The 15,804-nt window shown below is 38.1% G+C and overlaps 2 protein-coding genes across 5 annotated transcripts; both read right to left on the reverse strand.

The window, feature by feature from the left end:
• Positions 1 to 1,340: 1,340 nt before the first annotated feature.
• On the reverse strand, positions 1,341 to 4,827 carry LOC122990123 (phospholipase A and acyltransferase 3-like). Its single transcript, XM_044363244.1, has 4 exons — positions 4,732 to 4,827; positions 2,661 to 2,766; positions 2,098 to 2,375; positions 1,341 to 1,415 (listed from the first exon to the last, which is right to left on the reverse strand). Exons 1-4 carry the CDS (start codon positions 4,825 to 4,827, stop codon positions 1,341 to 1,343), a joined length of 555 nt encoding a protein of 184 aa, XP_044219179.1.
• A 5,029-nt stretch (positions 4,828 to 9,856) lies between these two features.
• On the reverse strand, positions 9,857 to 15,195 carry LOC122991044 (phospholipase A and acyltransferase 4-like). 4 transcript variants are annotated; one of them, XM_044364636.1, is made up of 5 exons: positions 15,099 to 15,195; positions 14,330 to 14,391; positions 12,637 to 12,760; positions 11,107 to 11,336; positions 9,857 to 10,660 (listed from the first exon to the last, which is right to left on the reverse strand). In XM_044364636.1, the coding sequence occupies exons 2-5, from the start codon at positions 14,330 to 14,332 to the stop codon at positions 10,484 to 10,486; spliced, it is 534 nt and encodes a 177-aa protein (XP_044220571.1). In that variant the 5' UTR covers positions 14,333 to 14,391; positions 15,099 to 15,195; the 3' UTR covers positions 9,857 to 10,483. The 4 variants fall into 4 exon arrangements, with proteins under 4 accessions (XP_044220571.1, XP_044220572.1, XP_044220573.1 ...); XM_044364637.1 differs by lacking the exon at positions 15,099 to 15,195 and adding an exon at positions 14,832 to 15,092; XM_044364638.1 differs by lacking the exon at positions 15,099 to 15,195 and adding an exon at positions 14,520 to 14,801.
• Positions 15,196 to 15,804: the final 609 nt, after the last annotated feature.

Consider the following 15,804-nt stretch of genomic DNA (forward strand, 5'->3'; position numbering starts at 1 on the left):
ATTAACACAATTTAAATACATTAAATCAGAGTAGAGATTTAATAGAGTCTAATAGAGTAGATGTGATAGCATGCTTGTATATGTTTATTTTCAAGTGTAGGATGGGAGCAGCTGGACCCAAACACAGGATACAGAAGCCGGCAGGAACTTGAGAATATATCTTCATTCAAGACTCAGGAACAGGATACAGAAGTGCAGGCAAAACCAAACCAAACAAATGATCCAACAAGACAGAACTGAAACACAGGACTAAAATACTAACTGAACTAACAAGGAGATGCGGTGCAGGTGGGGAGATGGGCTGAGAAGCTCAGGTGAGGGGAGTGAGGTGATGAAACAGGAGAAAGGAGAAGAAGCTGATTGGCTGGAGAAAACACTGGGAACAGGGCAGGGCTTACAAGGCTGATACAGGGCAGGTGTGGAGGGAAAAGCAGGCTGGGAGGAGCACAGGAAACAAAAACCCAGAAAACACAATCCTCTTCAAAATTAATCAACATACATCAAACAGTCTCAGAATATCCATGAATATAACTTAAGCAAACAAGTCACACTAAAACCTGCAAATTCTTCTATGTGACTAATCCCACTCAGTCCAGTTTTCACATGCAAAGAGAAAAGTCAGAGAGCGTCTAGTAGACTGGTGGAGAATGGTAACTATGGCCACATTTACACTGCTTGGTACAAGAGACCCAGTTCTGATTTTTTGCTCACATGCGGCACAGATCGGATATGTATTGTGAATATGTAAACAAGAAAAAAGCACATGGAATTTGATATTCTCAGATCTGTTTTCGGGCCTTCATATGTGGAAATAAATCTGATAGTAATTGGATATCTACCAATGCAACTCGCATCTAAATGGACAGATCGGATACTTCCTGTCATTGCGATTCACATTCATATTTTTTTCACATTTTAAGGACGTATAACATTATTTTCATATGCACAGCTGGCACAACTACTGTCCACTGAAAAAAACAAAAACAAATTATTTACTTCTGTTTCGGTAACCAAACCCTCATTTATGCATGTGGGTTGTTTCAAGTGTTAAGCAAGTGTAAACACAGGTATTGGATATCGTTCACTTGTAAAAGGAGATGTAAACAGGTGGTCAGAAAAATCAGGTATAGGCAGAAAATCGGAACTGGACATCAAGACATGCAGTGTAAATGCGACCAAAGGGACACTGGGGATGTGGGAATGCAGCAGGAGGAAGGAGCATAGAACCAGATTATGACAACATGCACTTTGACTGAAAAACTACAACCAAGAAGTCTTTTAAAACACAAGTGCTTCAAATTCATTCATGTGTTCCATTAAGTACTGACAGAGGAATAAGTTCAGGTGGAGAAAGACATTACGCTAAAGGCACCTAAAATGCCAGATCCCACAGTTGCAGCTGCAGCCTGCTGCACCTGTGAAGATAACACACAGACACACAAAACATGAGTTGTAGATGTAGGTTGTTTTAAGCCTATGAACAGAAGACTAAATGCTGTTGTTTCTCAAGTCTCTTCTGACTGCCTCAGACTGTATTCTGGCTTCTTTCAGACCAGAACATACTACACTTTTCTCATCCAGAACTCCCTCCTCCACAACTGTTGAAAACTCAAATAAATTAATGTAGAATTAGAGCTGCAAGCAGCAATAAGGTGACAGTGCTTCAGTCTTCAGATTCATTCAAAAATGTGAAAAACTATTTTTAGCATTTGTTGAGATTTCATGGCATGACTAAGACACATCACAATCAAAAACAATACACTCAGTTATTAAAGAAATAAAATTATCCTTTTAAAATTTCATTTTGTTATGACACATTACACTGTATATGTAAAGCCCAACTATGGACAAGTGTTGAAATTTAGCAATAGCTATAAACTCTCTGTGCAGCACATCGGTTTCAGGCTCTGTATTGGAACTATGTTAAACTGCATCTTCCCTATCAAATAAAATTATACACAAAATTAAATAAAATAGTATATGCATATGTTAAATGGAAAAAACAAACAAGCTGTATTTTATTTCACTTAATTTTCTGATCTCTTTATGGTAAGGCATTTTAAAGACAAACTCCAAATTATGGATCCACCTACATACCTGAAGAGACAGGGCTTTGCCATAACGGCACATGGTGGCGAAGTGCTCACAGTTTGAATCAGAGACACTGTACTTCACAGCCTTACCCACCATCGAAAGGGCTTCTTTCACAATTTCCGCCTTTGACCTGGATTTCAACTTCTTGTCGTATGTTGTATGTGATGTGTTATTTTTTTTCCACTTGTCTTTGTTGATCACATCCTGGAGTTTGTCTTTCCTGACTTCGCCATCCACAAAACCTCCCAACACAACTGGTAAAGCTCCTGGACTGTTTATTCCTAAGTATGAGGGCATAGAAAAAGAGGCACACAAGTTATACAAGGTAAATGTGCTGAAGGTTGTAACATGTTTTATGATGAGTTTTGTATGTATACTGTTGAGTTTATCATTTAAGTTTATGGAAGTTAAATAAAATGTTGGTTAGTTTAACCAAGTAAATAATCAAAGCCTGCACTCAGGTCTGCAGAACAATGCATCTTGGCTGCTATATGATGGTCTTTACTGGGACTGGTCAGTGTTTGGGAGTAGCAGTACTGGCACTGCATTGTAAAGAAATGACTCACCGGCAACAAAGTGAACAACGTACAAATCACCAATGTACACAGCCCAGTGCTGATAGATACCACGGAAGATTTCTATCAAGTCTCCAGGTTCTAGGTCCTTGGCACCCTTGGATTTGAAGATCAGGAAGTACAAATTAGATCAGCAAGAAGACATTTAATCTGTAGTTTTCAAGCATGTTTGCACTGAGCATATCATTTACATATAAAGCTCCATTTGGTCAGTTGTTCTTAAAGGTTCCCTGTGGAGTTTTTGTTTTTTTGGCGTCATGCACACGAGTACATAGTCCTACCAATCGTTTCACGCTAGTCCACCGATCTACACAGCAATATACAAACCAGATCCATAAAAACATCTTCTCTATGCTGCCCCCTATTTGTTTGGATCAGGTGGCCAATTCTTAACACAACACATTACCGACAACACAACATATTACAGACAACAATGACAACAAGAATGCTGTGCTTTTTCCAAGAAAATCAAGAATCACCTCAAATGTTTGGCCCTCTGAGCGATATTTATGGAAGAGGGCTGCCTCTGTCATTTCATCTGATAATGGTCCTGAGAACAAGGTCGTTAGGAATGCAGGAATCCACAAAGACATGGAATTAAAAAAAAAACATAAAAATGTATCAGTAGTGACAGAAAAACAGTAAGAAAATCTTGGACTGGCATTTAAGATTCCCACTTTAACACTCAGGCAGCAACAAGAGGTCTATGTCAGGCTGGTCAGAATATCTGAGTAATCTTGGTACAGAGTATTGGGTTATAAATTCAGAAACATAAGAGGCTGCCATGCCATGGAGACCTGTGAATGTGATCAGGAGCATCTTCAACTGAATTCTAAAGTGTACAGGAGGCCAATGTAAAGTAAATTGGCCAGAATGGGGGGTAATATGTTCTCTTCATTTAGTGTTTGTCAAAAGCCTGGCGCATTCGGAACCAGCTGAAGTTGAACAATTACAGACACACTTAAATAAGAAAATATGGAGTAATCCAGGTGGGAAGATATAAAAACATGGATGATTTGTTCTACGATGTTCTTAGGCAGTGCTGAGCTGATTTTGGCAATATTTGTGGGTTGTAAAAAGCAAGACTGAACCTGTTTCTTGATGTCCTGGACAAAATTCTGGTTTTGATATCAACACCAAGATTTCTAGCAGATGGTTTGCAATTCAAAAAGTTAGGAAAAGGTAACTCACCAGACCAAGCACTCTAGCAGTTGATGTCAACAATAAGCAAACCCGTCAGCACGTGAGGGAGCACACAATTGGCCAACTCTTCAAGAGCATTTCACCCAATTTTTACTTGTTGGCATTTTTTTGAAACAGTAGTTCTACAATATATGTTAAAACTGGCATGACTGACAATAGTGCACATCATTCATTAACACTGTACCACTTTGTGCACAAATAAGACATTTAAACTCAAGCACCACTTTTAAGGAGGAGCTTACCATCTACTAGAGCAGGTGCCAAAAGCTGAATGTCCCCACCACAGGAGCCACATGAACGTCGAATACGTCCAACCAATTTGTTTCCACAATGTGGGCAATACATTACCTGGGGAAAAGGAACAATGTGAATTCTAAGTGTGGCTAAAAACAGAATTGTGATTTGAAAAAAAGAAAATAAAAAAAGTGTAATTCTCTCCTCCATTAGGCCACATAGGGTAGCCAACAGAAATACTCAATCAGTATGATCACCAAAACGTTGTTATAAAAAGGAAACTGAAAAAGGCATAAATTAATGGACATGTGGGCGCAGGGACAGATCACAGTTTGACAAGAATGTAGATGTATGAGCTATCCTAGCTCCATCAAACATGAAGAAATACAGTTCCAACAACTTCAGAACTGACACACAGAAATTAAGTTGGTATCAGTCTTCTTGTCTCTGGGAAACATGGCAAATAAATTTATTTTCCAAAATGTTAAAATAAACTGTAGTGTCCAAATTACACCCAAAATAAAAGACACAAAACTGACGCCAACAAATTACAGACAATATCCAAAACAAAAGTCAATTGAAAGTTTAACTTAATACAATTGATTTCTCTGTGAAAGCTACTTACCATTTTGACAGCTGCTGTGTGTGGGAAACAGGCAGGAAAAGGAGGAGAGTGATCCTGAGGAAAAGGAGAAAAGAGAATGAAGTTGGAGGAAGCCATGGTGGCCCTGGTGGCTGAAGCCAAGGGGAGGTGGAAGTGGTAGGTGTTCAATTGGGTTGAGATCTGGTGACTGTGAAGGCTATAGCATATGATTCACATCATTTTCATACTCATCAAACCAGTCAGTGACCCCTCGTACCCTGTGAATTGGGGCATTGTCATCCTGGAAGAGACCACTCCGGTCGGAATAGAAATGTTTCATCACAGGATAAAGGTGATGACTCAGAACAACTTTGTATTGATTTGCAGTGATCCAAATGGACCCAAACCATTCCAGCAAAATGCCCCCCACAACATGACAGAGCCACCCAATCCCCTCACTGTAGGGGTCAAGCATTCAGACCTGTACTGGTTTTTCCTTTAATTTTTCACCCGTCCATATGGGGGTCCAGCATCCAGCTCTTATAATACATCCATGGTAGCTTCCAGTCTGAAAAGTGAAGTGAACATAACTGTGGCTTAACTTGAGATTCACAGAGTATAAGCATAGATGCTGCTATTTCACAGTGTATTTCAGTTCATGGAAGTTAATTTTAACATTTTTGTCACCAAAAAAAGTCTTGTTCAGCATTTGATTGTGATAAAAGACCATGTAAGGAGTCGGATGTTCAGTTTTTTCGGTGAGTATGTTTTGTTTTAATGGTTTTAGGCCTGTTTTTCGCTAATGGAAATTAGCATTAGCCTTAGCATTATCACTGTCACTATTAACCATAGATTATAAATGCACTGTGCTAACCAAGCTAGCAGCTAGCGCTATAGTCAGCTCCATCCTCTTGTCCAAATATGGTCACTTTTGGCTCCAAAAATCAAAAATGGTGACAGTCAAATCAAAGATGGTGATCGTCAAAATGCTAAACTGAAGGCTTCAAAATGGCAGCTCAGAAACCAATGCTCTGAGGAGCGAGGAGCAGAAATATCTTCCCTGTAACATTTAGCCAAATACATATTTTCCAGTGTTCAAAAGACACCCTTATCATATTCTGGGTTTTTAAACAACAATTTCACAAACAGAATATCAACACATAGAGACTCAAATAATTAATAAATAACTTAAGCACACTCTGCCAGTAGAAATGGTTGATGTGCCTCTGGGCAGGACACAGTACACAATATAAGAGAGAAAACAGCTGCTCTGGCAGTGATAACTGTGAGCCTTGATTAGTATTATCACAGTGCATGTGTGTACTGTGCTCGTTGCGTGAGTAAAAGAGTAGTAGGCTACTCTTGGGCACAAGCAGGCAGCTGGTGGTGTGAGAGCTAATTAAAAAAGAAAAAGACAAAGCGAGCAGACTACTGAATGAACGCCCTGGCGAAGAAGACCCTGCGTCTCCCTGCGTCATCGTGCAGCAAAAACACTATTGGGGTCAACGTTTATTAGTTTTAATATTTTTAATTTCAACATTTTATAGTTTTTGTATTCTACAGTTTAATATTTTATAATTTAGTGGTGTACTTTTCTTTCAGTACTTATTGGTTCAAGTAGTATATTTTATCATTTTAATGTTTAGTAGTCCAACAGTTTTAAAACCACATTGCATTCATTGCAGTTTGTATTAAATTATTTGTCAACATAGCAGTTGCTGTGTGTCCGTGGTTGCCCCAGTGTTGCTCTCCACCCAATTCCAAAATGAACCCTTAAAGTCTTCTCTTCTCCACCCCCTACTTCCTTTGTCTAAATGGAGGTTGTGGGGTAAAACGTGCCAGTGATGTTGGGGCAAGTTGAGCCAATGGCTCAATTTATAATATTATATTAAATTAAGTTTAAGCCACACACAAACATGCTGTACATACAGACAGGTGACAAATTAAAAAGCCAACATAAAGTGTCTTAGTGCGGTGTTGGACCACCATGTGCCACCAGAACAGTATCAATACACCTTGGCCTAAACGTCTCTGAACTCTTCTAGAGGGATGTACGTGCATGAACATGCTCAATTTACTCCATCCCCATGCTCATTTTACCCCTATCTTGGGGTAAGTTGTGCCATTGGACTAACTTTTTTTGATAGTACATTTAACTATGTGACCATATACAAGGTGAAATAGGCTACATTAGAGTTATGGCTTAAATAGTGTCGCCCAATCATAACTATTACTAAGACGTCAAAAGCCAAAAAGGTTGTAAACCACTGGTTTCATCTTTAACAATGTGTTGTATTTTGAAAGCTTGTTATATTATCCATTGTGTCAAATCTTCATCTAAAAAAGTAACTAAAGCTGTCAAATAAATGTAGTGGAGTAGAAAATACAATATATCCCTCTGAAATGTAGTGGAGTGGAAGTATAAAGTAACATCAAGTAAGTACAAGTATCTCAATATTGTACTTAGGTACAGTACTTGAGTAAATGCACTTAGTTACTTTCCACCACTAATAAAACTCAAGTGTATCACTCCCAAATTTTATATTTTATTTGTTTTCTGATTCACCATCTAGTTAAAAATCAACAACTTTCTTCATTTATTAGAAAGTTTATTTTCTTTTCATGATCTGTTATTTCCCCCATTCACTGTTATTATGGATACAATTAAACTCAGGGAGAGTCTGTCTGTCAACAAGAAACATTTTAAATACATTTATATTTTACCAAATTTATCATCATTTCCATTCAGTCACATGTAAGGCTGAAAACTGTCGGGTTTGATATTTATTTTATTTTATTCTATTTTTTAAATTTCATTTCTGTATTTGAAAGGGACAGTGCATATTAATAATATATCTGAAAAGATGTCAGAGTTAGCCAGAAAGGCTAATTTTCATCTGTAGTCCCTGGAGAGACAAAAAGTTGGAAGCACAAATGTTACAAATAAAAGCACTGAAATACAATCAACAATAAAAGCGATGAGAATATGCCGATACAGACAAGCCTGCCCTGCATGAAGACAAGAAAGACAGCTCTTGAGACACACAAATCAACAATCAACACATAGGATGACAACATAATGTCAGGACTGGTGAAGTGTGGATATTACATACAAAGCCTATGATAAACAAGAGCAGCTCTTACACTAAGCATAATAATGACAAGTAACACAACAAACAACATCAAAAACACCTCACTGTTCTAGTGTTCACAGGTTTGATTTCTAATGAACCAGGCTCTTAATATTGTAGCAAATGAATGGCAGTTGGCACAGTTTCAGTTTCTTATGTGTTGCGGTAAATCGTTCCAATCCTGAGAGGCTCTGACAGAAAAAGCAGATTGGCTAAAACTACTTTGTCTTCTTGGAATAAAACAATCTCCTGTAGTTGTTGCTCTAGTAGTTTGGCTTGTATTTCATGTTATGTAAGTACAGAGTGGGGGAGGAGCCATACTGTCTAATACCTCGAAAACAAGACAGTCTACTGTATTTAACCATGTTTTCCCCATGAGTTATGTAAGATACAATTAAAGCCGACTGATAAGCTGCTGCCATCATCAGAGGAAAGGACGTCTCATGTCTCTAAAAACATATTTCCTTGATTCCTCTCTCCTCACATGTTTCCTTGCAAGTGAGGCACCTAATGTAACAAAAATCTTGAAACCCAGATTCCCACTTGGGGATGTGCTTAACATATTCAAACATGGAACAAATAGCACCATCATGTGGCCAGTTATGAAGCACTTGTGTAAATGAACACATGGTTGAATTGCATTTAAAATTTCTCTGCAAATTTTAACACAAAGACGTATTTGCAGACCTGTGTTGTGTTGTAGTGAGTGATTGTATGAGAGGAGACAGGTGTGCTGGAGTCAGAGCAGAGCCCCACCAGCTGCAACCCGTTCCATAATCAAGACCTCTACTTAAACTTAGCCCTGCCAGATTTACACTGCCAAATTGTCACCTCTGCGCCATCCCTTCTGCTCTGTCTCCAGTCCCTGTCTCCAGTCCCTGTCTCCAGTCCCTGTCTCCAGTCCCTGTCTCCTGTCGTCTTGTCAGCCCTGCTTCCCTATTCTGCACTCTTGCTCTATTCAGCTTTGCCCCCACAGACTCCTCTCCAGACCTGCTCCCCTTGTCCCAGCTTGTTTCAGTTCCTGGTTCCTGGCTACCAGCCTCAGCCCCAGCCCCAGGTTCCCAGCTACCAGTCCAAGCTTCCCCAGAGCCTGAATTCCCTTTTTCTCACTTTTAAATAAATACCTTGTTCCTACCATATCCCTGTGTCCTTGCCCGTATCTGCACTTGGGTTCACCTGCTCCACCCCACCTAACATTAAGTAAAGGTCAAAGTTATTGTAGCACATCTTATGAAATAGAAAGTAAAACTTTGCAGTAACACCTCAACCATAAAATAGAAAGCAAAACATCATTAATCCCAATATGAATAGATCAATAAAGCAAAATTACAGCATGGAAAAACAGGATGAAAAAATTACAGAAAACTAACAACATGAAGAATGTGATCAGGAGGGTGACTTCCACGTGACAGACAGGACCTGAGCCACATGACCTCTCACCATGGAGACCTGAAAAGAGGAGAGGCTCCACATACATTAAAAGGGCAAATATAAAGGCACAAACACACTGCTTTTAGTTTCAGGTATTATTGTTGAACGCAAAGCTTATCTTTCACTTTCTCACAAGAACAAAAATTTAGACCCACTCAAGTGCATAAACAATGTTCCCTTAACACTGGATTTATGACGGAGGTCTATTGGTTTATGTCAGTTTTCTTCATTGCGCAGCCAGCGAACCTTGTGTAGCTCGCATCACAGCCAATGATTATAAAAAAAAGGGGGTAATGCTTTAGTTTGTTGGAAGAAAGTTGGAAGAAAGTTGGAAATCAGCAGAGAGCACCACCTCGAAACCAGTACAGATATGTCTTTAAATGACTCAATAAGTAATTCTCTATCAGCATAGATTTTTTTTGTCAGTATGTGGAACTGTGAATCTTGAAACACTCTGTAATATTTAGAAGTGTTTGCCCAGAGGAAGTTAAAATTCAAAATAACAGTAAGAAACATGAAAAGAAAACATGATTGGCTTATAAATGAGCTTGCACAATATCAGAAATGTCTCTAGTGATCATTATTTTAGTTTTCTTTTTCAATGCACATCAGGTTTGGATGGATTGTTTACATGTTTTATCCCTATTGTGTTTAAATTTCCAATAAATATTTTGTGCATTATGACAGCTGATCTTCGCCCCAGTAGCCTACTGGTTAAGACACATGCCATATAACCGCAAAATCAGCAGTTTGATTCCGGCTGCAGACCTTTGTTGCATGTCACCCCCTCCATCACTCTCTCCCTTCAATTCCTGTCATCTCTCCACTGCCCCTATATTAATAAATGAATAAAATGCATACATCAGGTACACATAAGATGTATTTGATACCAAATGTAGACAATAATTGTGTTAGGAGAGACAAGTCAGAATTCAGTTATCTCTAAATAAGATGATAATTTATTTCTGATGAGACAAAGAAAAGACTATTGTGAGCAGCAAATTTTTCCTCTGGGTGGCCACTGGGAGGTGCTGTGACCATTTGAATTTTGTAGAAATGAAACATCTTGCTGTAAATCTTTTTGCAACCCCGGCACTGGCTGACAGCAATCACACACAGTTATATATATATATTCTATACTGTTTATACATTAAGTACAATGTTAGTAAGTCCAAATAACACAATTTAAATGCATTAAATCAGAGTAGATATGGAAGTATACTCGTATATGTTTATTTTCGCAAGGGTAGGGTGGGAACATTTGGGCCCTTTGACACAGGAATAAGTTCAGCAGAGTGAGAGTTTGAAGTTGATGTTCCAATGAGGGGATTTCCTAGAAATCTACAAGCTTTCATTACACCATCTGCAACTGCTGTAGCCCCTGGCACCATCGACTGTGTCATTATCACCTGTGCCAACAGATAACACACAGACACACAAAACATGAATTTAGTTGTAAGAAAGTTAGAATACTGATATATTAAAATAATCCATAACTCTGGAACTCACTTTTATTGTAAATCTGATTTAAAACCCCCACTCACATATGAACACATGAAATACCGTATTGACTGGTAGATTAGTTATTTTAATGTAAATCATAATATTATCCGACACTTATTTCCCCTCTAAAGTCACATCACAATCAATAACAATACATTCAGTTATTAAATAAATATAATTATCCTTTTAAAATCTCATTTGATTATGACACAGTATATGCATATATTAATGGGGAAAAATAAACTGTGTATTTTAATTCACTTAATTTCCTGGTTTCTTTATTTATTTTGACATTTTAAATCCATATAAACCATCCAGAAGCAAATTCCATATTGTGGATCCACCTACATACCTGAAAAGACTCGGCTTTGCCGTAACGGCACTTGGTGGCAAAGTGTTCACAGTTCCAGTCAGAGATACTGTACTCCACATCCTTACCCACCCACGAAAGGGCTACTTCAACAATTTTCCTGATTGGCCTTGGTCTGTATATGCCGTCGAGAAGGTTATTTATTCCCCACTTGTTGTTGTTGACCACATCCTGGAGTTTTTCTTTCTTTACTCGGGCATTCAAGAAACCTTCTGAAAGCCAGATGAAACCAATCAGTTAACTAAACTTCAAGAATGTCTGAAGGACATAAATAACTTGATGACCTGCAATTTTCCGCTACTAAACTCAGACAAAACTGAAGTTATTGTGCTTTACCCTAAACAGCTTAGAAACATATTTTCTAATGATATAGCTTCTCTAGACGGCATCACCCTGGTCTCAGGTTACCTTTGATCAGGATATGTCCTTTAACTCCCACATAAAGCACATTTCAGGGACTTTTCACCTACCTAATATTTTAAAAAACCACGCACATCCTGTCACAAAAAGATGCAGGAAAACTAGTCTATACATTTGTTATTTCTTGGCTGGATTATTCCAATTCCTTATTATCAGGCTGCCCTAACAAGTCTCTAAAGACTCTCCAGCTGGTCCACAATTCAGCTGTACATATACTGACAAATACTAGATCATATTTCTCCCATTTTAGCTTCTCTGCATTGGCCCCCTGTAAAATCCAGGATAGAATTTAAAATGGTTCTCCTCACCTACAAAGCCCTTAATGGTCAGTCAACATCATATCTTGAAGAGCTCATATTACCCTGTTACTCCACTAGAACACTGCGCTCCCAGATGCAGGTTTACTCGTGGTTCCTAGAGTCTCCAAAAGTAGAATGAGAAGCAGAGCCTTCAACTATCAGGCTCCTCTCCTGTGGAACCATCTTCCAGATTCAGTCCAGGAGGCAGACACCCTCTCTACGTTTAAGAGTAGGCTTAAAACTTTTCTTTTTGATAAAGCTTATAGTTAGGGCTGGCACGGCTTTCCTTGGTCCATCCCCTTGTTATGCTACTATAGGCCTAGACTGCCAGGGGACTTCCCATGACACTGTCTGCTCTTCTCCCTCTACACATTCAAGTCCCATTAATGCATGTTGCTAACTTGGCTTCTTCCCTGGAGTTTTGTGCTTTACTATTATTATTATTGGTCATATTTCTATCATTATTATTATTACTATTATTGTTCTCTCTCTCTCTCTCTCTCTCTCTCTCTCTCTCTCTCTCTCTCCTTCTCTCTCTCTCTCTCTCTCTGTCTTTCTAGCTGCCCACCCAGCGTCTGGTTCTGTTTGAGGTTTCCTCTTGATAAAGGAGAGTTTTTCCTTGCCACTGTCACAAAGTGTTTGCTCAAAATGTTGGGTCTATGTAAATTTAAGAGTACTGACTAAACCTGCTCTATGTGAAAAGTGGTCTGAGATAACTTCTGTTATGATTTGGCATTATATAAATAAAATTGATTTGACAGTACTGGCACTGAAATATAAATAAATGACTCACCGGGAGCTAACAAGTGAACAACGTACCCATCACCAATGTACACAGCCCAGTGCCGATAGAGACCACGGAAGATTTCTATCAAGTCACCAGGATCTGGTTCTTCCTCCTTGGCTGCTGAGGCACCCTTGGATTTGAAGATCAAGAAATTAGTACATTTGGATACAAATCAGATCAGATTTGACATCGCTGGACTTTAGCAGAGAGAGAGTTACCGTACCTGTGTTCAAACATACAAACATGAAGAGGAAAACATTTCATCTGTAGCTTTCAAGCTTGTTTGCACTGAGCGTCTAATTTATATATTCAGCTCCATTTGTGCAATTTGTCAGTTTTTTTTGTCCTGCATTCTTAAAGGTTCCTTGTGGAGCTTTTTTGTGGAGTTTTTGACCTCTAATAGGGCTATGGAAGAATTTTTTATGAGCAGGTGGGTCCCCATTTTTGGAGTTGTGCACACGGGTGACACGATACAAGTCCTACAAATCATTTCACAATATTATCATTTCCCCGGATCTACAGGTGGCTGTAATCTGCAGCACAATGCAGAAATGTACAAATGAGATCCATAAAAACGTCTTTCCAGAATAGCTGAACTGTAAAGTGGAATTTACATTTCACATCCCTCTTTTCATCCCTGCTCTTGTCACTTTCACATATTTCATCAAACTGGATTCAACATTGTACATTGCCTTTGACATCCACTGTAATTTAATTATTTATTGTACATGCCACATTTATTTTTTTTTCTCTTGTCAACTTCATATATTTCATACACTTCTTTCCATAACACAGTTTAATATTTCCTCTGTACAGTCAATATTTCATTTCTAGTTTTATATCCTATTTCAAAACTATTATTATTACATTCTGTAAATAGATTAATTGAAATTAATTGTAATATTACTTTGTTTTTCTTTTAGTATTTTAGTATTATTACCTTACTTTTGTTTTATTTTTATTCTTCTATGTTGAAGACTCATTCTTTGAATGCTGCATACTTGGCAAATAAAACAGATTCTGATTCTGACAAATGCAGTGAAGAAGAAGACTGTAGGCCAGTAAAGATGGATGTAAATAAATTTTTAAAATTTAAAATACTGTTTGTTTACAAGAAAACTCCACAGAGCACCTTTAATGTTTGGGCACTATTGTTGCTCCTGTGTGCAGGGCGCCAACACTATACAATAAGATTCACACAATTCCTACACAAACAGCATTTACCATAAAACAAGTAAAGAACAAATCAGGGACTAACTGTTAATATAGTGGCTGCAGAATGACTCTATGTAGCAGATGATCATATGAGAACTTATTGTTTGATACTGAAATATCTAACGGTCAGCTCCTGGATTGTTGTGAATCTTCAAAAATGACCATTTAATGAGAATCATCTTCAATGAACTGAACAGGTGTTAAACGTTGTTTTTCTATTTGCTTGTGAAATGTCAAATCACAGTGTTATAATCACTCTTGGCCACTATAAAGTTTTCTTCACAATTTTCTCATGAACTACTGTACAGGCACATGTATCTCATGATTATCTATCACTGACTCATCTGTCATGCAGACACTGATTCAGAGGAAGAGGTAAAAATTCTAACCATTTTCTATTAAACAAAATAAGTGTTCAGGTTTGGGAGAGGTATGTGTACTCTGACTATTTACTATGATTCAACTATCCGTGGGATTTACTCACCATTGTGTGTGTTCTTAGAGTTTTGGCCTGATTTCACTTTCACTGTCACTATCACTCAGCACCTGAAGGAACAAAACATCGCATACAGACGATAATAAGTAGTAGTGTGTGTTGGCAAGTAGATAATAAGCTAATATTAATTTATTTCTTTTCAGTGTAGTAAATTAATATGAATTTAAACAGATATTACCCACGAAAAGTCTGCAGAGATCTGAAATCGTTGCATATGTCACATGTATTTCTTATGGTTTGCTGTGGTTATTTTATATTGCATGATTTTTGCGTGATAATTACTGAATACCTGCGCCCATGGACGTATAAACATATTTATAATAATACATTCATGCCTGCACCTGATTGATCTATTGTACTTCACAGACATTGGATCAATAAAGTAAACTAAAAAAAATTTTTTTAAAAAAAAGGGGTAGGACTAGAAAAGTTCTCTACTTCATCCTACGCCTTTTTCGAACATTGGAAGAATATTATTTGTGTGGCTTACTGAAAGTTTGCTGGGTTTTGTTGTTGTTGTTGTTGTTGTTGTTGTTGTTTGTTTGTTTGTTTTGTTTTGTTTGTTTCGTTGCCAGTATATTTCATTTTGTCTGGAGATTGAGAGAAAAGTAACCACAGGCTCCCCAGCGCGAATATAAGAAGTCTCCCAGAGTACTACAGCGCAACACATACAACGATTATTTGAGTTAAAGAGAGCAAAGTGCTCTTGGACACAAGCGGTGAAGACTAGTTACTGCCGTTTTTTCCCTCTTTTTACCAGTAAGCAGCGGAGATTGGCGGCCCACAGAGTATAGCGGCTCCCGAAAGGACGAGCGAGCAGACCGAACGAGTCTCGCGACGAAGAAGACCCTGCGTCTCCCTGCGTCACTGCGCGGTAACGTCAGGCCAGATTCCCCCGCGACACGTTGAGCAAGGGGAAAGTTTCTCCTCTCTCCCTAAAAGGAAAAGACTGTACACTGTGCAGCAAAGGAAGCTATTAGGGTCAAAGTTTATTACTTTTAAGATTTTTAATTTCAACATTTTATAGTTTTAATATTCTACATTTTAATATTTCATAGTTTAGTGGTGTACTTTTACTTATCAGTTTAGTAGTACACTTATTAGTTTTATAATTTTAATGTTTAGTTGTCCAACAGCTTTAAAGCCAATTGTATTTATTGCAGTTTGTACTAATTTGTAGACACAGCAGTTTCTGTGTGTTTCTCGGTTGCCCCAGTGTTGTTCTCCACCAGATTCTGTAAAGAACCCTTAAGTCCTCCCTTCTTCAACCCAATCCAGCTACCTGCGCGTTCATGTGAAAGAAGTGAGGTTGTTAATTATGAGTGACATCATCAGAACCATGAATGAAGTACTTCACATGATATGAGATGAAACAGTGAAACCAAATACTTGCGGAAAACTTCTGTTTAAGGAACAGAAAAAAGTCATATTCAACGAAGTGAAATGTAAACGAGCCTGTAATC

Source organism: Thunnus albacares, chromosome 10 (assembly GCF_914725855.1).
Source record: "Thunnus albacares chromosome 10, fThuAlb1.1, whole genome shotgun sequence".
Lineage (NCBI taxonomy): Eukaryota > Metazoa > Chordata > Actinopteri > Scombriformes > Scombridae > Thunnus > Thunnus albacares.

What these genes read in the sequence shown, in the direction of transcription:
- LOC122990123 (XM_044363244.1), bottom strand. Translation starts at nt 4,827, where the DNA reads ATGGCTTCCTCCAACTTCATTCTCTTTTCTCCTTTTCCTCAGGATCAC. An exon ending in ACACAGCAGCTGTCAAAATG is followed by an intron (nt 2,767 to 4,731) that starts GTAAGTAGCTTT and finishes TTCAAATCCAAG; the next exon opens with GGTGCCAAGGACCTAGAACC. An exon ending in GCAAAGCCCTGTCTCTTCAG is followed by an intron (nt 1,416 to 2,097) that starts GTATGTAGGTGG and finishes TTATCTTCACAG; the next exon opens with GTGCAGCAGGCTGCAGCTGC.
- LOC122991044 (XM_044364636.1), bottom strand. An exon ending in TGTTCACTTGTTAGCTCCCG is followed by an intron (nt 11,337 to 12,636) that starts GTGAGTCATTTA and finishes TCTGGCTTTCAG; the next exon opens with AAGGTTTCTTGAATGCCCGA. An exon ending in GCAAAGCCGAGTCTTTTCAG is followed by an intron (nt 10,661 to 11,106) that starts GTATGTAGGTGG and finishes CTGTTGGCACAG; the next exon opens with GTGATAATGACACAGTCGAT.